Source organism: Artemia franciscana, chromosome 4, assembly GCF_032884065.1.
Source record: "Artemia franciscana chromosome 4, ASM3288406v1, whole genome shotgun sequence".
In the NCBI taxonomy this organism is placed as follows: domain Eukaryota; kingdom Metazoa; phylum Arthropoda; class Branchiopoda; order Anostraca; family Artemiidae; genus Artemia; species Artemia franciscana.
In genome coordinates, this window is record NC_088866.1 from 39,504,986 (window position 1) to 39,527,006 (window position 22,021).

The 22,021-nt window shown below is 36.5% G+C and overlaps 1 protein-coding gene across 4 annotated transcripts in view; it reads right to left on the reverse strand.

The window, feature by feature from the left end:
* Positions 1 to 22,021, reverse strand: part of LOC136026413 (quinone oxidoreductase-like protein 1) — a 75,238-nt gene that overhangs the window by 40,146 nt on the left and 13,071 nt on the right. For all 4 annotated transcript variants that reach the window (XM_065702980.1, XM_065702981.1, XM_065702983.1 and 1 more), the window contains exons 2-3: positions 17,370 to 17,566; positions 9,083 to 9,293 (exon numbers count right to left, since the gene is read on the reverse strand). In XM_065702980.1, the coding sequence (XP_065559052.1) occupies positions 9,083 to 9,293; positions 17,370 to 17,531 (373 nt within the window). In that variant the 5' untranslated portion in view covers positions 17,532 to 17,566. The remainder of the gene's footprint in view (positions 1 to 9,082; positions 9,294 to 17,369; positions 17,567 to 22,021) is intronic.

Below are 22,021 nucleotides of genomic sequence, written 5' to 3' on the forward strand. Positions count from 1 at the left end.
AACCAAGAGACACCCCCAAAAGACCAGAGAAAAACAACACCAAGATATCTCAATGGGACACAAACTCACAATGAAAAGAGAAACTAGAATAGCTGCTTGCATATACCAAACAAAAGACACACATATTATGTGCCTCCAAGACACCCATCTTGACCAAGAAAGTACGTTTTTGGCAGAAGGGTATGAACTCTACAGAAAAGACAGATCAAGCAGGAAAGGAGGAGGTTCGGCTGTCCTACTATGAAAATACGTTAAAAAACAAACAAAAAAAAACATACATAATACCAAAGGATTACCAAATGAGGCCGATGCAGCTGGAGCTAAAAGAGGTCTTAAAAACAGGGAAACATTGACAATATACTCATTTACAGTCCTAACGGTAATCAAGAAGCTAGAGCATCCCTCAAATAATTTGCATCTAAAATGATTTTCCAAAAACTGATAATAGCAGGACTCAGAGAGCTCAGAAAACTAAAACTAACAAAGAAACTAAAGAAAAACAAAGGGAAAAAAGAAAACAAATAGAGCAAGCCAGTTCTTAGAAAAGCTATTAAATGAATTCTGAAAAATATCAATATTTACATCAAATCGGTTGAAGACATGTTCTGACTGCAAAACTAACCTAATCTCTACAACTGACATACGACTAATACCAAATAACTTATCCAGACATTAAAAAATATGTACTCTCAATCAAATACTAACAGACCACTACGCTATACTGTTAAAATATTAGTAGAAATATTTAATTGCTACCAACATACAGTATTTGAACATATCAGCGAGGAAAACATAAAAAACATTGCGGAATGAAGGGTACCAAATTGCATGCACTGCCAAGAGAGATGCAGAAAGAAATTTTAGACAGAATCAAGACCCCATAACATATATTAAGGTTACAAAAGCCTACTCATGACTCAGAAGGGACACAAGAAAGGACAAAGTTATAGCATGCGCTTCCTACTTGGACAAGACTGACAGATACGCACCAGAAGTATAAATACATCAATTTATTACCATTTTTTACTTGGAAAAGACTGACAGATACGCACCAGAATAAAAAAAATTATAAAGACTTAATAAAAAAGTTCAGAAGGACAGAAAAAAAATCAGGACTGTGGAGTCAGTTATAATAATAAGAATAATAATAATTTATTTGAACCCTCTATACACACAAAAATGCACTTAGAGAAGTATGGAAAAAGAAATATACATAACAAAAACACTTATCATCGTAAACACTAAAAAATACACTAAAAATGACTCACAAACGATTAAAGCACCCAAACAGAAAAACTACAACTGACTCAGATCGCTGTCTGAATCTGACTTCTAAAACATTCATTTTATCACATATCTCAAAAACTCGGTAACGTTTGGAGATATAACTGATACGAGACCAAATGGGAACACGAAGAAAATACTTACAAAATTTGAAAAAGACAGACCGAATTTGTTGACGTTCTGACGTGGTAAAAAACTTCCATAATGTCACCAGAAAAAATACATGGAGAGCAAAAAATGAGTTATAAGGCCGACCAAGCGTTTTTTTTTTGTCAAATTTACCTTTAACTCTAGAAAAACATCCATAGGACTTTCTCAACTTATAAGTTATAACTAGCTCCGACTTCAGACATTTTCAATATACAAACACCAACTCTGACTTCGACTTCAGAAACTCAAACATAGTTGCTTCGAATCCAGTTCCAACTCCTAACATTTTCTTTAAATAAGTAAAACCTTCTTACACAACCCTTACATTGATTGCACAGTAGTTCCCGTTATGCCTTATTGCTGCATTCATTTTCAAAAAAATAAACTTACTCTATAGATATTTATTGCTTCTTTGTTACAGTTTTCATAATTCCGACTCCGAAAGGCCTTACATTATTTCTGTTATTCCAACTCCATTCAGCAAAAATTTACTAAAACTTCAATTTCACTATCCTAAAAAAACCTCTGCATCCCCTACGTGTATTTGGGAATAAAATTGAACATGATGGCAAAAAGGTGAAGTATTTGCAAACAATTACCAAATGAACGTTTCCTAAGAAGAAGTGGTAAATCGGCAAAGACACAGTGAAAGATTAAGAAAAAACTTTTTGAGCCGACACCCCTGACACAGCCTTTCACAATAACTGAATCCTGCAAGCAATGAATACGCTGAATCAGAAAGCAAGTCCAGGTTGAAGACAAGATCTATATCTCCTCAATATTTAATGCCCCTAGACACTTAAAAGAAGCCTTCATGCACACATTCAACTTCTGCTAGGAACAAAAAAATTATCCCAACAATGAAAACAAGTAATTATAACACCTGTAGCCAAATCATAAGATGATACGAATTCAAAGACCCATAGAGTGCCTAACAGCCCTTAGGAAATTACGTGAGAAAATGGTGTATAACCGATTACAGTGGTATTCAGAGGCTAATAGTATTCTACCTAAAAATCAAGTTGGATTTGTACCATTGAATCAAGTACAATTGTACCATTTTGGTACGTTTCACCCCAAATGGAACATTCTGGTACAATCACAAATTTCCTGGTACATTTTACAGAATGTGATACAATAAGATTTGACTGGCATCAGGACGCAGCGAGCAGAGGGAATTGTAGTTTTTATATATAGGTGAGCAGATATTTGGAGGAGTGACACCAAAATGGTCTCTGCAGGGAAAAGGAGGTCTCCCAAATATCTTTGAAAGAAGATATCTGATACTTTGTTCTCATTATTTTAATGCAATTTTCCGACCGTCCACGTGTTGTGCGAAGCGAAAAAAATATTTTTGTCTTGCCCGTAGCACAACACAAAAAAAAATAGATATGGTACAATTTTTTGATCAGTGGTACAATTTTAGAGCGGTTTGCGGTACTTTTTCTTCCGAAGCGTCGGCAACACTGATAGCGTACCATTCAATTATAGACAACACTGAAACTGGTTACAGATACACAAAAATCCGTGAATGAAGTGCTAATACTGCGTGCTGTATTGATTGATTTAGAAGGAGCATATAATAATGCACAGAAGGACTTACTTGCAAAAAACTTCAAGCAATAAGATTTCCTTAATCAAACAGAACATTTATTGATATGTTTCTAGATAATAGAACTTTCAAAGTTAAAATAAATGGAAAACTATCAACCACACGACCTGTTGGAAGGAGACTCAGGGGTTGTTGTACCGAGCTCCCTGAGTACATTTAAGGGAAAACCTGGGAAGATCATGAAAATCCGCTCAAATACAAGGTAATGGTGGGTGAAACAATAGTTTTAAAAGCTAAACTGAATAGTGTTTAGTCACTGTGTAAAGGTCTCCTTCTAGGCTTATCAAAGAATCCCTTGAAAATTTTCACAAACAGCTGACGAAAGTGTAATTCAGCAATAGGCTAACATGTAGTTTTTATCATAACACCCTCCTTAAACGGGAAAAAAATTGGTTCAAATTGTACAATCGTGGAAGTATTAAATTTGCGCTTTTTTATGGCAAGTTATTGGCAAAGGTTAAGGAAGTGGGGGACATGAAGAATAAGAAAAGGCGAAAACGTCATGGAAACAAGCCATGGATAAAAAAAGGTCCTCGTTAAAAAGTAAATATGAGAGGTAGATTGTTCTATCTACAAGCTTTAAAACCTACGGGTGACAAACGTTTTAAAAGCTTGAGCTTTGAGGGGAATACCGTGTTTTTTAAAATGGTTTGAACAATTTCTTCCGTTAAGTTAAAAAAAAAAAAGCATTTTAGGACGTAGTTTGAGGAAGTTAAAGGTAATCCGTTGAAGAATTGGCAAATAATTCGCAGAGGTTAGAGTACCAATATTTTACCGTTAGCAGTGATATTGAATGAGGCAATAGCTGCTGATGGTTTGACGATAAGTAATGAGTTTCAGAATCATGTTTTTTTCCGGTATATTCAAAAAAAGCCAAATATACCATGAAAAGTCCGTTTGGTTAGAAAATTCTGAAATTTTCTTCATTTTTCCACCTATAACTAGCGTTCAAATATTAAGTAGTGATTGTTTTCGGTAGGGTGGGTTCTCCAATTGTTTTAGAAAATACCTTAGTGATATCGGTTTATAATGGTGGTGAAAAAAAACTACCTTGGTAATTATCATGATCCAACAAAGCTCAATGAGCTTGTATACACAAATATGAACTCTGTCATGAAGTGCATGTTTGAATTTGTTACTTTTGCATTGGGATTGCTTACTGAAACCAATGTAGATTTTCAAGCAGACAAACCACTGTTTTATCGCCTGAATCTCTTTTCAAGTAACTGTCTCTGAGCTTCATGAAGAAGGGCTATGTGAAGTCAACATGGACATTCCAACTTAATGAAAATGACCCAACTGTTTACCTTTATCTCGAAAGTATTTATTTGGATCCAAATGACAGAACTCTCTCTTGGCGTTAAAATCAGATCCTGGTGTGCCTCAAGACGCAGTTCCAAAGATTCTCAGAGCTGCAAAATCTTTTTATATGTAAACTGTGCAGCAGATCCAAACTCGATTATGTTTCGATTATGACATTTACAAATACACAATGGTTGACCCTCTACCAGCTAAGTCACTACCCCCGATTCTCTCCAACCCTTTATTCAAAAGTATGAGAAGTATAATGGAATGGAAACAAAAACAAACAGGAGCGGAGGAAGAAAAGTCTCATCAATGTTGAAACTACTGGAAAATATGGATGCAGCTACCTATTGGTGTTTTTTTTTCTTTTTGAAGAAAAACTCTTCCGGGACCAAGCTATATGAAAATCTAAAACACTGACAAGTTGACGAAAGCACTCTGGTCATGCGTAATAGAAAAAAAGAATTGCATCTATTTCTCTTGCTTAATCTATCTCGCCTTACTGTACCTTACTACGCGAACGTGAACAATACCTAAGTTGAATGCTAAGTTTTATAATAGTTTTTTATTTTACCTTTTCTTTTTTGTCTAAGTATATTTAAAGCAACTTTCTATCCTTAAGTTTTATATTTTTAGTCATCTTTTGACAGATCCGTAGACAGGTAACTTTTCTTTTTTTTCAAACGATTTCTTTTTACTTTATCACAACTCGATATAAAAGCAAGTCAAAACATGCTTAAACACGAACAATGCTCGAAAAAGCGACTGGTTGGATATCATTCATGCAAATCCGTCACACCAATTCAAATAAAAACGAGGGCTTGCAAAAATAGTTATAGAGAAGAAAATATAATGGTAAAGAAAAACAAATAAATAAAATATATTTATATGGCCCAGAATCCAAAATCTGGCATTGGAATCTGTAAATCAAAACCGAGCTTAACTAGTCCATAAATAAAAAAACATTGCTTTAAACCTCAAAATCAGATATTTTGGTACAAGTAAAATGTCTTGAGTTGCAAAATAAGTCGTCTAGAACAAATGCTATTAAAAGTCAGCACAGTGAGACTTTACTAGTGACATGGAAAGAAGTCAGAAAATAGGAAAACCTATAGGGATTTGGTATTGAAAATAGGAATTTCTAGTGATTTTCCACTAGCCTTTTATAGATTTCAACAAAATTGAAGTGGAAACACTGGCGGCATCCCAGAGAGATGTGTTTTTGGTCAGGCTTTTCCCCTGTTGTTCATAAATTATATCCCTGTGTTGTTTCAGTGTTAGTGATATGACTAATAATCCCTGGAATGATATAACATCATTATATACTGATGACACTGTAGCTATTACCACCACAGACTAAAGAGTTGCTCCTAACATCAATGAAAGATAATGTTAATAGGTTACATTCCTTGTTGAGGGTATTAAGCTTAAGGTTGATTTGGATAAGTCAGATTTCGTCATTTTTTCCCCGTTCTCATATATTTTTCCCCATTGGATTCAGGAAGTTGTAACACAGTATGGAATTCAAAAACATCTTCCTTCGACTAAATATTTGAGGCACCGTATTGATGAAATTTAATCCTTCATTCACCATGTTCAGTCTGTTGGTTAAAATTTGTGTCGTGACCTAAGTAAAATGAGAGAATTTAAGCATTTTTTTCTCTCTATTTGTCCAGCACCTTCTTTATTTTTACCTTATCCATACAAATATACTGTATTGTAGTAGAGCTTGGCTTGGTACATTTCTTTTCCCTTGTCTTGCCAGTAGGAGCAATGCCGTTCCAGGGTTACAGGGTTACAAAACAATGCCGTTCCAGGGTTAGTTGACCTACACCAATGGGATTCGGTACGGAGCGAGTAAGGAACGAGTACCTAGGAGCGAGTAAGGACACTGCCGACTACTGAATTTAGAGAGCTATACATGCTTCTGTTTATTTTTAGGCTACCACACGAGAAAAATCTTTCATGTTTTCAAAGTTTCACCATTACGGTCCACGATTACGAAACTCGATCTTCTTAAGAGATTGAATACTTCACTGGATGTTTAAACCCGGTCATATTTTTGTGCTTCATAGGAGGATTAAGAGTTTTTCAATCAATCAATCAACGGGTTTAATGAAAAAGATCACATAATAAAAAAAAAATCTCAGTCCATTCCTGGATGCCAAGAACCACAATATTCAAATTTTAAATACAAATACTCAGAGTGGTCATCACTCCTACTCTCAGATATGATCTTACCTCTCATCAATCAATAAAATTAACCAAATACACTCCTACTCCTAGTCTTAAGGGAAACCACCTCATCATACAAAAATGAAGGGAAAATAAAATAAAGAATTAAAAAAACAAAACAAAAGAACTAACTTTTCTTTTGTCATGCTAATAAATGATCTTTTACTCTTTTTTTCGATGACGCAAGGGAGCTCCTCAGCTCTTCAGACGTCAGATTCATTATCATTGCACATGCTATATTCGGAGCAAAATCTGATCGCACGGTCAGGCAGATAGGTAAGTACACGTTCGAGAATTTTTTTTTTTATTTATCTAGGTCTTACCCCCCGCAATTTATCCTTTCCATGTAAAAACACTACTGGGTAAGTATGAACCTTTTTAAATAATATTTAAAGGTAGCTCAATGGCCTAGTTTGAATTTCTTCAGTTAAATAAGTAAGACTGAACCAGAATAATAATTATTGCTTACATTGGAAGATTAACATAAATTGTGTTTTTAAACAATATGCGAAACCATTGTATTAAGGTATTCAAAACATTAATGTCATTAAGCTACCCCTAAATATTCAAATATAAGGGTGAAATTTTGCATGGATTATTATTTTATGTACCTGAACAAAATTTAGAGGTAAGAAGGTGATATTTCCAAACTTGAAAAATAAGCTCCACCCTACTCATTATGCTGGTCAGTGATAAGTCGAAATAATGTCTTAAATAAAGATGACAGTTCACCAGCTAGAAATTTAAACACAAAAGTCAAGCAGGATAGCTAAAGCAGTGACTCCAGTGATAAGTACTCCTCATTTTTTTCAATCCACATTGTTTGCGGATCAAATTCGGATTCTGCAAGTGAGATTTAACAGTAGATTACTGGATCATTGCACAGTTCTGTAAATGGGGCTATATAAGAGCGGTGTACAGGAGGACTAATGTTTTCTGTGGCAAGGTGTTCTTGAATATTTTTTATTACTCTAAGGTTACGGGATAATTTCAGCTTAACTGCTTCAATATGATGCAGGAATGACAAGTTTTCTTCAAGGAGGATCCCCAGGTATTTTGCAAAACGTTTTTCTGGCCGACTAGTCAGACCTCTGGACTTTTAGATACCACATACCTCTGGACCTCCAACGCCCGACCCAGAAAAACAGTAAGACGCACGATTTTTCAAACATTAATAACAAATCCATCCAGAGATACACCTCCTCCAAAATTTCTTTGAGTTTGGACATGAGCGATGTCTTATCCGTTTTACAGCCGCCAAACGTGGTATTATCGGCGAAAGCCACAGGCTCAGCCTTCTTATCTTCGGGTTGGAAAGAATCTTCATCCAACATAGATTACAGCAGTGAAGATTTTTGCACGCTAAGTTCAGTACTCGACACAGGCCGTTAACGTGGATCAGGAACAGCAGTGGTGCTAATATTGAGCCCTATGGGCCACCACAGTTGACGAGTACACCGTTTCCAGGGTCTTCTTGAATATAAATCCTGCGGTTCCTCAGGTAAGATATAAATTAATCAAAAGCAATTCCTCTTATTCCTATAATGTTCTAGTTTCCCAAGAAGAATCAAATGGTAGATAGTATCAAATATTTTTCTAATATCAACAAGAACTACTGGAGGTAACAGGCCAGAATCCACGGATTTGTTTATCCATAAGCTCAATACAGTTAGTATTTTTTGGGTGGAGTACCCTGGTCTAAAACCAATATACCGATCATTAAGGAACGCTTTCTTCTCTTGAAATTGGAGTAGTTGCTGCTGCAAAGATTTTGCAAAACTGTTGACAAAACTGAAAGAATAGAAATAGGTCTGTAATTAGCCAGATTAACTCAAGAACCTCTTTAATGCACGGAATTATTCTAGATTTTCTTTTAACAGTTTCGGGAAAGAACACTTTTGAAACAACAAATTTATTAAGTAAGTAAGAGACTCTGTGATTGACACAGCAATTGTTTTTTGCGCTTTAGTGTGTACTTGGTTGAGCCTGGAAGCCAAATTGCCTCTTAGATTTCGTGCGATTAGCAGATTTCAGAAGGAGAGACAGGTGCAACTACAATTGACTTTCGGAATTCAAAACTCTTAGCAGGTGCAACTGCAATTGACTTGTAATCTTCAAAACTCTTAGCAGGATTTCCAACAGAATCTGATGTTTTATTACCTACCTCCGCAAGAAAGGTTCCCAAAGCATTTGCAACGTTTTCTGGTCCCATCATAGTTTCCCATTTACGATTAATTTTCAATTAGAGCTAAGAGGGGAGAGGGGCTGCATGGACACAGTAGAGAGTTAACAACCTTCCATATTTTTCAAGAGCTCTTTGCCACCAATAATCCTAGAGCAAAAGCTTAAATTCCTCCCCAAACAAAAGTGGTAATCAACACTGAAAGTGCAATTTAACATTTCAAAAAGTAAAATAGTCTTAAATTTTGTTTTTTGATTTTTCTTTGTGTTTAAATCCATTACATATGATGATGGTGGTTGAACTGCAAAACCTACCTACAACTGCGTCTCCTGGTCTTAGCGTTGTCACTTGTGAGCCAACCGCGTGAACATAACCTGAAATTTCATATCCAATTGGTAGCCTGTGTAAAAGTGGTATATCCCCAACGGAAAATACTTCACGCACGGCCGGATAAGGAGGTTTACTGAGCCCGCAAGCTTTGACTTGTACCGAAACGTAGTCTTGACCAGCTTTTGGTATTTCCACCTTGAAAAAAAAATAATAAAAACAATTTTTTGTCATAAACTGAATTCGCCTTTCTCTAGAATTAAGCATTAGACCAGTTTTCGACGAGGAAAAAAGCCATTTGAATAGCTAACGATAATGTCAATTGCAAATGAAGTACTTTAAGCGCGTTTAGGGATAAAAAAAAAAAAACTATTATTTGTCACCCATAGATTAATGTGTTTATTCGTCAACCATAGATAATAGGCTCTTAATGTTTATTTTGCACCCACAGAAAATAGAATACTGTATAAAGAGCCAGATGTGTTTCAATACGACTCTTATACAAAACAAAACAACAAGCAGTAGAGAGAGTACAAACTTAGTAGTAGTCTAAAGTACTCTAAAAAGGTAAGAAGGTCTTTTACACTAGCGCTCTAAGCAGTGTAACGACAATGGGTGAAATTAGTAGTGCAAAAATGTATAGTTTAACATGTTTCAAAAACTGATCATCCTTGGTTGGACTCACGAAGGAAGGATTGTCAACAGAACTTTTTAGGTTATATTCAGGTAATCTTGACCAATGGAATGACTTTATCCATCTGGAGAAGAAAAGTCCAGTCTGTCTGCTCAAGAATACAACTTTGCAATGAGTCTTCACAGCCCCTTTCAATGCTTAAAAAATAACACTAAAAGCCTTGACTTACTTGATACATAAGTTAGGTTAGATTAGGTTTGGTTAAATTAGGTTATAAGTCTTAGAAATGAGTTAAAAGCCTAATCCAACCTAACCTGTCACAATCAAACCTTGTACAAAATTGAAAAAGTTGAGTAGCAACACTGACTAAATCCAAGGAGGAAAAATGGTACTGTTGCAATAAACAGGTTATAGCTTCCCTAAAAATTAAAATATAGGGAAAGAATTTATATTGAGACTACTAGGTTTCAGTTACTCTTCAGTGAAAATTAGATATATCTTAAAAGGGTAGATCCCGGGGGGCAACGGAATACATATGTTCCCGTTGCCAGAGAAATAGAACGGCAAATGCCCGGTTAATTTTTCCGTATTTTAGACTAAGAAAGTTAGCATAACAATTTTAATTATTTTCTAATGGCGAAATCACTGTGCGTCCCAAATAGAAAGCACAAAACACTCTCTCTACCGCTATGGTATCTCTCTCCTTCCCTTAGATGACAAAAGACAGAAGTAAAAAAAAGAAAAAAAGAAACCACCGAGTAATGTTTTAAACGTTCAGAGAAGCTGAAAATTTGAATGATCAAATAGATAAGATAAAAATTGTTAAGCCAAACGAATCTATCATGAGCAGTGACAGGCCGAATTCAATTAGTACCAGTGCAAAGTTCTATTTCAGGAAGGGTATGCAAAAGCACAGGATGGCTGGCTCCTGGCCCCCAATTAAACTTCCTGGGTGAATGGACACCAAACGGAGATCAGCACCGTTGATTTGGACCTTAAGGGTTTAGTGCCGTCATACTTATTTACTTCTTTTACTTACAATGTTCTATTTACTTATCACGAACAATACTAATACCTTTAATTTCTTTAAAAAAATTGTAAAGGTAATTTTCAATAAAAAAAAGGAGTTAAAGAAAGTAAAAAACTGCAACTAGTAATGTTTCAAAGCTTCAGAGAAGCTTAGATGAAATAAGATTCATATAGCAAAATGAATCTATTACAAACCTCGACAGGGTGAATTCACATTTTTTTTATTATAATAAAATCACAGGAAAAAGAAAAACTTAGAGAAGATAATGTCTATAAAAAAGCATGAATCCATTACAAACAATGAAGGGCCAAATTTTCATTTTTAAACCTCAAAAAATTTCTCTCTAGAACATCTCCTAATTTCACAAAGAATTTTTTTTATTTAAAGCTTTAGGTCACAAAAAGACCTTACCAACATTGTTTTTTACCTTAGATTTTCTGTTAAATTTCTCCATTACCATCATAGCAAACCCGACACCGTGGCGATTTATCGCCGACGCATCGCTAATGAAAGACATGCCAGCGTGAAATTTTTTTTAGCGCTACCGGTCTGTCAATAATCAGCCTTATTTGTTAGCGATGATTTGTTGATTTCGCTGTATTAAATAAGCTAGCGTGCTAATTAACTTTGTAAAAGTCTATGAATATTGAGTTTGCCCAGAAAAGGGAATAAGAGCTGGCACAAAGATTAGGCAGTGGCGTATTTAAGGGGAGACATTTCTCAGGATTTTTTTAGAGAGCTTATTCTCTCACTGACATCAGTTCTCTTGACTTCTTGTACCATAGTTTGATATTTAATTCGAAGAGCCTCAAAATAATAAAAACTTCCCCTTTACAGATCTTATTTTCTTATATGCGCGTATTAAGATTATCAAACAGTTCGTGATAACGAACTGTAAGTAAGGAGTAAGTCGGTCAAATAGTAAGTGAGATTCTGATAAAAAAAATGATAACAATAGACGCAACATAAGAATTGCGTTTAATATTGCCCATCAAAAGCTACAAGCCTGTGAAATTTCCATAATTTTCAAAAAAGGGGGGAAACACTCCCAGATAGTCTAGGCATATCAATGAAAATCATATAGGTTCATCGTATCAGAGAACCTGTAGAGGCGTTACTGTAGAGGTTTCACGTTCTCATTTGCAAATAATCCAGATTTTTATCTTATTTCTTATGACAATCTTAATTTTTTTTTTGCACAAGAATGATCATAGATGTGTTTTTATTTCGTTTGATGCTGTTTTGTTTTGTTCCTAAGGAATGATCGTGATGAATGTTCCAAGAAGATTGGAAGAGGGCTCATTCAAACAGATTTTAAAGTTAGTTCCTTTTTAAGTGAGCAAAAACAAAGAAGGGGAACTAGCCCCCTCGTGTGCCCCCTTTTCCCCCAGTCATCGGAACGAAATTTCGAGATAGCCCTTTTGTTCAGCATAGTTGAAAGATACAATGACTATGGCTCTGAGACCCCCCCCCCAGATTCTGGGGAACCTTTAAAAGGGATCATTCAATTGGACATTGAAAATTCTAGTGTCCATTTAAAAGTAAAAGTAATTGGAGGACACCCACCCGAACTCCCACGCTTGTTTAGCTACCGTTCCCCCAAAGATACACGATCAAAATCTTTAGTCAACTATTTTGTTCAGCATCGTCGAAAGATCAGAATAACTCTGCATCTGGGGATGACATGAACCCCACAGCCCTTAGGGTAAGAGCTTTTAGTTATGCTAGCTGTCCATTGTTAAAATATAGGATTTGTTATAGGGAAAATAGGGTATGTTTTATCCTGGGTGCCCAAAAAGATTCAAGGTATTCAGGTGAAGCATTCAGGGGATGTTGCGGGGGTAATGAAGTAAATCAAAACACATCAGGTGTATGCATGATGTCAAAAGAGCGTATCGGCAATATCTCGGGAACAACTTAGAACATTAAGTTGAATTTTTCAGGGCATGTTGAGAGGGGAGTTAAACTAACCATCAGCCATTTATGCATATTACTAAACTACCTTTTTGCTACTACTACTACTAAGCCCAAGGATATTATGGTGAAAATGTAAGACAGTATTGAGGTGATGTTGAACTAAATCAAAACCCACTAGGTACATGCCGGTTGCTGAAAAGGCGAATGAGAAATGTCTCAGAAACGGCTTAGAGTATTAAGCTGAAACTTCCAGGTCATGTTGATGGGGATGTTTAACTAGCCAAAAGGCACCATGACCATACCACTACCATTGCTACTACTACTATTACTACTGCTATTACTAACGCTCAGAATATTAAGGTGAAATTCACATAAAATTTTGAGCGGGATTTTGAACTAAATCAACCATGCAGATTGTCTAAACGAGGTATCAGCAACTTCTCAGGAACGGCTAAGTGTATTCAGCTGCAACTTTCAGGGCATGTTGAGAGGGATTTTGAACAAGCCAAAGGGCACTATTTGCATCCTACTACTACTACCACAGTTACTACTACAACTACTACTACTATCACTACTACTCTTAAGGCTATGGGTGTTAAGGTGGAAAGTCTTTGGGAATGTTGAGGAGCATGTTGGACTAAATCAAACGTAACATGAGTATGCAAGTTGTCAAAATGATGTATCAGCAATATCTCAGGAGCAGCTTCAAACTTTCAGGCCATGTTGAGTGGGATGCTGAACTAACCAAAAAGCAATACGTTTATACAACTACTACTACAGTCATTACTGCTGCTACTACTACTAAGACCAAGGTTATAGGGGTGAAACTTTCAGAGAATATCAAGAAGGATATGGAACTGAATCACAACACACTATGTACATGCAGGTTGTCAGAAAGACATAACAGCAATATCTCAAGAACGGCTTAGTGTATTAAGTTGAAACTTTCAGGGTATGCTGAGGGAAATTTAGAACTAACGATAAGACACTACGTGCATGCTACTGCTATTACTACTGGTGCTAGCAGTAGATATAAACTTTCAGGGAATATTAGATCAAACTTTCAAAATTTCAGGGGATACTAAATGAAAACCTTCTTTATGAACGCATGTTGTTAAAAGGTCGTATCAGCAACAGCTCAGGAAAGTCTTAGCGCATTAAGTTGCAACTTTCATGTCATGTTGAGGGGGAAGTTAACTAACAACTAACCAAAAGGCACTATGTACATTATACTACTACTACTGAGGCTTAGATTATGATGGTGAAATTTTCAAGGAATGCTGAGGGAGACGATAAAATAAATGAAAACACACTACGTGCATGCAGGTTGTCAAAATGGCTTATCAGCAATACCTCAGGAAAAGCTTAGGGCAATAGGTTGAAACCTTCAGGGCATGTTGAGAAGGCTGTTAAAATAACCAAAAGACGAAATTTGAATACTAAGATTACTACAACTCCTACTACTACAACTACTGCTGCTACTGCTACTACTGCAACAACTACGACCGCAACTAACCTTGACTGCACCTACTTGTGACTGCGACTGCGAACACTTACGATTGCGCCTACGACTACTTGCAATTGCGACAACTTACGATTGTGATAACCTGCAATTGCAACTACTTGCGACTGAAGCTAGTTGAGACTGCGACTACTTACGACCAAGACAGTGACTAATTACGACTGGGATTTTTTTTTTTTTTTTACTAAAACTTACAACTACGACTGTGATTGCAAATACTGGCGACTGCTACTCATTGTTGCTGTGACAACATGCAACTGCGAGCACTTGCGACGGTGACTACTGGTGATTTTGACTACTAGTGACTGCCACTGCAACTACTTCTGCATGTTACTGCAATTAGTTGCGAGTGTGAAACCGAATACTTGTTGCAACTGCAACTGCAACCACTTGCGATTGCGACTGCGACTACTTCCGACCGCAATATATAGGACGGTGTTTACTTGTGAATGCGATTGCAACTTTCTACGACTGCGGCTTTTTGCAGTTATGACTATTCCTGAATATGACCTCGCGAATCCCATAAATAAGGAAAATACGACCCCACAAATGTGACAACTTGTGATCATGATAATTTACGACTGTCACTGCTACTATCCCTGCCTGTGCCTGCAACTACTAGTGATTGCAATTACTTGCAACTGCAGCTACTTGCGACTACAACTATTTAAGATGACAACTACTTGTGACTGCGATTGCAACTTCCTGCGACAGTGACTATTTGGAATTGCGGCTATTCACAAATACGACCTTCGACTACTTTTAACTGCGACTGTGACTAATCTCAACTCCTGCAACTTGCGACTGCGACTGTGACTAATTTCTACTCTTACAACTTGCGACCACGACTGTGACTACTTACGACTGAGAGTGCAACTGCTTGGGACTGCGAGTAATCTGTGACTATTACTACTTCTGCTGCTGCTGTGACTGTGACTGCTAGAACTATTGAACTAAATCAAAAGAGTTTAAATGTATCCAGGTTGTCGAAATGGCACATAGGCTAGTCGCAGTAGCTCAGTAACAGAATAGGATATTAAGTTAAAACTTCCAGGGAAATTTAAATGGTAGACTATGTAAAACTAAATAAAAAAACACTATGTGTATCCAGATTGTCAAAGGGGCGTCTGTGATATTTGTCAAACAGCTCAACGTATTGCTTTGGAACTGTCAGTGCAAGTTATTGCGGATGCTTAACTAAATCAAAAGACAATACATGCATCCAAGTTTGTCAAAGGGAGTATCTGTGATATCTAGTGAACGGTTAAATTGGTTAAGTTGAAATCCCAGGGCATGTTGAGGGGATGTTTAACTAAACCAAAAGAAACTATGTGCATCCAGGTTGTCAAAAAGGTATTTTTGCAATACCTTGGGAATTTCTAAGGAAATTATGTTGAAACTTCTAGGGTGTGTTGAGCTAAGTCAAGGGACAATATATGCATCCAAATGGTGAAAAGTAAGTGTCAGCAATATCACAGGAAAGGCTAAGGGTATTAAGTTTAAGACTTTCAAGGCATTTTGAGGGGGGTGTAGAACTAAATGAAAAGACACTGTACATTCAGGTTATCAAAAGGGTTTATCTGCGCTATCTCAGGAACGCGTAAGAAAATCCAGTTCATTCCATTCATTTGAATAGTGTTCTACCGTACCCATCCATTCAAAGTTCTATAGTACAGTTATTATCGAAATTTGTTGCAGAATTTTGTCCGAAATATAAATAACATGACAAAATCTTGATTCTTAAAAAGAAAAACAAAAAGTTTTCCGAATATTCCTTTTATTAACCAATAAAAAATATATCAGCTGAAAACAAACAGAAATTAAATTAAAACACTGTTTCCATAAAAGAAGTTTTGACCTTAGGTGGCTTGGTTCTGTGGTGGGTTGTTAGTAGTAGTAGCAGCTCAAAATAAGAATTGTTTCCCGTAAAGCACTCAGTTCACAAGGTCGCTGAGGAAGTGTCGAAGCATGAACCTCACTACAACTATTAGAACCTACGAAGCGGTTGCCAGAAGCACTATCCTACACGAGTGCAAAATGTGGGTTCAAAGTTCAAAGTAGCAGAAACCGAGATGTCTATGATCATAATTACCTCCAAAGTATCCCACGTATCCAACACCATGAACGAACATCCAATGAATAGACCTGATAGCGCTTTAAAAAAGCATTCCCACTCTCGGAAATTGTAAAGACTCGACAGCTCGTGAGGGTGGGCCATAGTCTAAGGCATAAAGATCACAGATGTATTAATACAGATATGTATTAAAGCGGAGTCACTTGAAATTTCGAAACGCTACCCTAGAGGCGAGACGACTGGTGGTCAATGGTAAAAAAAGGCGTAAAACAACTTGGAAGGTTGCAACTCTTCAGTTGGCTCTGGGAAAGAATGGCTATACCATGTCAATGCCGTCACACATGACCGCACCTCGTGGAAGACTTTTGTTCTTGAAATTTAGGATGCCAGGCGAGGCGGAGCAGCGTCTAGATCCCGTCAAAATTAAGCAAACTCGTGTTTGAGGTAGTTTATGTACTTTTTATTTATTGTAATTTATACTCATTTTGGATTTCACTTCTTTATTGACTGAGATTTATGCTCGTTTTTCCATTGAACTACTATTTGATTTGATTTTTGCTACACTTAGGTTTAATGTAGCTTGTTACTTTTCTTTGAAAAATTCTTTTGTGGAAAAAATTTTCTAAAAAGTTAATTCCGTTACTTCAAACCCAAAGACATATAAACACGAAGAGGCTCAAGGTCATTTAGCAAACATCTGATAAAAGTAGAAAGTAGATGTTTTAGACTATCAATCACGCATCATCTTCAGTAAAGATAAAAGAAAAAAAGAAAAAAAAGAAGAGAACAGTTCAAAAGATAAAACTAATCTTTTAAACTATGAATAAACAACGAAATTATCTTTAACCACAACAGAAAGTCATTCATATAGCGCCTGTACATGTTTACCATTCACTAGTAAAATAAAAGAAAAATAGTTGCATAAAACTTTTTTCACAATTTATATAGGAAATGAGTCGATTCAGCCTTCTATTGTAGCAATAATTTAAACTAAAAAGCAAACGCATTCCTGTGTGTACTGGTTTCCTGAAGATACAAAAAGAACAAAGAAATTCAAAGAGACATTTTGCTCTCCAATAGCTGAAAGAGAACTTTACCTCAGTTTCAATGTAAGCATCCCTCTGGACATAGTACATAGGAGGCCGGAAGTGGGGAGGTCTTCCTGGAGCTGCCTGACTTTCGTGGCAGTCCGGCGGTAGTGGTACTCTTCCTTCTTCAATATAGCAGGCCTTCATTCTTCCAATACTAGCAGGGGCCATAATCAGGTCCAAATGCAATAAGAATGACTGCTTCTCTAAAAAGATACCATAATTAAGTATGAAACAGACAAAAATAAGCGTTATTATTATTTGTTACTCCTAATAAACTTTAGAGTGCAACAATAGATTTTAAAAGTTGAAATTCTTTGGGACTAGACAGGCTTTCTACAAACATTTGAAAAAAAATTGTATGTGTATCTTCTGCCCCATTGTTTCATATTTCGAATATTTCCATAACAATTGGGATTGTCCCAGAAATCTGGGATGTTGCCCCAGTCATTTCAATCTATAGAAAATGGGGAAAGACAGATACAAGTAGTTATCCAACAATAGGCTTTCTCTTTAGGATGGATGACAGACTATCTATCAACAAGTGAAAATGGCATCATTTTTATACAATCCTGGAAAAGGCTTCTGCCAGCTTTGCCTCTTACTCAGACTAAATGTTTTGGATTCATCTCAAATCAGCCATGGCTTGATGATGGCAACTAGATTTAAATTGCTCTTAGTTGCCATGACTACGACTATTAGTTGAATGCCGTTAGTTCTATGACTATCTTAGTTTTGCCCTAGAATGGATGGTTGGTAGACTATCTATCAAAACGTGAAAATGACTTTATTTTTTATACAATCATACAAAAAAAGCCACTGTCATCTTTGCCTCCCGGTTACACTCTCTATCTTGGCTTTAGTTCTGATTAATTCTGATTAGGAACTTGATTTTAATAAAACTCAAAAATCTTTTTCAAAACCTAAAATCTTAGTAGCAGCATGCACGTAACACCTGTGGTTTCTTCAACATCCCCTTCAAAATACGCTGAAAGTTTCAGCTTAATATGGTCAACCGTTTCTGAAGACCTGTGTCGGCATAGTCCATTTAGTTTCAATATATCCCAAATTTTTCACCTTAATATCCTTAGCTTCAAAAAGAGTATTAGCATTAGAATTAAATAGCCTAAGCTTTTATGACAGTAGTAGTAATAGAAGTAGTAATAATAGTAACAGTAGTAGTAGCATGAGCAGAAGCAGTAACATTAGGATGCAAATATTTTCTTTTGGTTAGTTCAACATCCCTCACGACATGCCCTGTTAGTTTCAATTTCACATACCAAACTGTTACTAAGATATTGCTGTTACACTCAATTGACAACTTGCATACAGATGGTGGGCTGTGATTCAGTCCCCCCTCCCCTCAAAATTCAACCTTCACACCCTTAGGCATAGTTCTAATAGTAGTAACAGTAGTAGTATTGATATCACTAGTAACAATATTAGCATATTACCTTTTGGTCAGTAGAACATCCCTCTCATTAAGTACTGGAGGTTTCAACTCAAGACGATTAGCTGTTGCTATGACAATGCTGACATGTCCTTTTGATAAACTGTATGTTCATGTACTTATTGAAATTTTCATCTCAAACCTCTTAGCCTTACAAGTACTTGCAATTGAAGTAGTATTAGTAAACGCAGCTGTAACAGTAGTACTAGCAGTAGTATGCACATACTGCCTCTTGATCGGATGATCTTCCCCTTGAAGCATTCTCTGAAAGTTCCAACTTAATAACCAAAGCAATTCTTGAGAAACGCTTTTTTGATACTGTACAATAGCGTCTCTTGATTTAGTTCAATTTTCCCCTCAATATTCTAAATGGAGTAGTGTGGTAGTAGCAGTTGTGGTAGTTGTAGTAGCATTAGTAACATGTAAATTCAAACAAGTTCAATTCAAATGTAAATTCAAAGTTCAAACAAGCATACATTTCTCAATAACATACACTATAAGTAATCAATGAACAAATTGCCTAACTTAAAGCCGTTACCCCAAGGACTGTGGAGAGGTTGGTACCTCTATGACATAATTACTGTTCCTCTCAGCAATACTGAACAAAAGAGCTCTCTTAAATCTTTTACCAGATGGACTTTGAGAAATAATAGGCTTGGATGGGGGGGGGTTGACTGCCCTCCATTCACTGTTGTCTCTTAAAAAGCGCACTAAAACTTCCGTTTTCCAATCAAATAAGCTCCACCGGACACAAAGTTTATGCAACTACCCGATCCATAAGAACCTTATATGCCCCGAAGCATAGCTTACAACCCTTGCTCCTGGGCTCTGGGGGGTTGTTGTCATCATATAGAACATTTTATATGATTTTTGGACTATGGGTAACAAAATTTAAAAAAAAAGTAACAAAATCACAATTTCAACTAAATGTGTTCCAGTAAAAGAGGATGTCAAGGAGGGAGGGGGGCTAGTCGCTCTCCATCCTTTTTTACTCTTAAAAGGGAACAAGAACTATACGTTTACAATCAAATGAGCCTCTTCTAAAGTTCACCTGAGCACCCCTTTCATAAAAACCCTAAATTTCATGGGGCATAACTTAAAACCCTTATCCCAAGACTCCGAGGGAAACGGTCAACCCAAAAGGCCTTGTTATATGATCTTTTGACTATTTTTAAACAAATGACTATCTCGAAATTTCTATCAGATGCATTAGGGGAAAAAATGACGTGAGGGGGGACTACCCTCCGGTCACTATGACTCTTAAGAAAGTACCGAAACTTCTGCTTTCCAATCCAATGAGCCCCTTACAAAATTTATACGATCAACTTATCCACAAGAAACTTGTGTTCCCTTGGGGCATAACTTACCGACCTTGAACTGACATAGCACATAATTTCCAGACCTTTCAACCGCGATGAACAAAATGGATATCTAAAAATTCTTATTTGGACGAGTTTGGAAAAACGATGGCCATGTGATCGGGGGCTTGTTGCCCTCCGATCGCTTTTGACTGTTAAAAACACCATTAGCCCTTTCAATTCCCAATCGAATGTGCCCTTTCCGAATTTTGTACAATAACAAATGATAATCTCAAAATTTCTATGCGATCCATTTGGGAAAAATACGACTTGGGGGGGGGCTACCCTCCAATCACTTTGACTCTTAAAAAAGGAACTAGAACTTCTGATTTCCAATCAAATGAGCTAAATCCGAAGTGTATATGACCACCCTTTCCATAAGAATTTTATATGCCCTTGAGGCATAACTTACAACACTTACATTGAAGGTTGTGGGGGGGGGGTTGTAATCCTCAAACATAATTTCTAGACCAACCAACTACGCTCAACAAAATGATTATCTCAGAATTTTGATTGGATTTTTAGGGAAGCAATGAACTTGAGGGGACTTGTTGCCCTGCAATCACTTTGAGTATTAAAAGGGCACTAGCCCTCGCAATTTCCAATCGAATAAAAGCTTTTCGAAGTTTCTACGACATCAAATGACCATCTCAAAATTTCCGTCAGATAAATTTCGGAAAAATACGACGTTTGGTGGGGAGGATGGGGGGTATCTACCCTCCGATCACTTTGACTCTTAAAAATGGCACTAGCACTCCTGATTACCAATCCAATAAGCCCCCTCCGAAGCTTACGCAGCAACCCATTCTATAAAAACTGTATATGTTCCCAGAGCATAAATTACAACCATTACCCTGAGGGATGTAGTGGAGGGGGCGGGGTTGTCATCCTCAAAGACATAATTTCCGGACGTTTCAACTACACTGAACAAAATGGGTATCTCAAAATTTTGACTGGATGTTTTTGGGGAAATGACGGGCGTGGGAGGGGGGTTGGTTGCTCTCCAATCACTTTCCACTATTAAAAAGGGCACTAGCTACTTTAATTTCAAATCGAATGAGCCATTTTCTGCAACAAATCCTTCTATACGAAGTGTCACCATCACTTATTATACATCAAGTATAATAATAATAATACCTTGCGTCCACCATATGATTTATTAAGGCAGCGTTATTGCACTACCTATGAAAATTACCCTATGACATTGACATTTTAATTTTGACCTATTTTCTACCTATGACATTTTCATTTTGAACTTCCTTTTCTGGATGTTCTTCTTTTAAAAAATGAAAATAGTCTGGATTTTAAGATTTACAAAAAAAACCTACTAGCAATAACAGATTGTTGTCGTTTTTCTCCGGTCATGCTCGCCAAGTAAAAACTGGTTTAATCATATCCTTAACTGACCGCATTTTTAGAATTTGCTCTCCAAAACTCATTGAGGAGGAATTATTGTTGTTAAAAGAGATTTTAATAAGTAACCATTATCCGGGTTGGTTAATTGACCAGACTTTTTCGAAAAGAAGGAAAAATTTCTAGAATTTTCTGACGATATTCTGGAAACAACAGAAAAGAAAGATATGTTTCGTTCTCTACCATATGTTCCAGGGTTGAGTGAAAAGCTTAAAAGAATTTTACAAAATAATGGCTTAAAGGTAACTTTAAGATGTAGTAATACTTTGGCTAGTTATTTAAATTCTGGAAAGGATCGAACTTCCATAGAGCAACAAAGTGGGGCTTATAAAATCCCATGTACTTGTGGAAGCTCTTATGTGGGACGTACTTACCAGAATTTAAAAATGAGATTGCTACAACATCATAATTCTATTTCATCGTCTTTAAAGCAAAATATC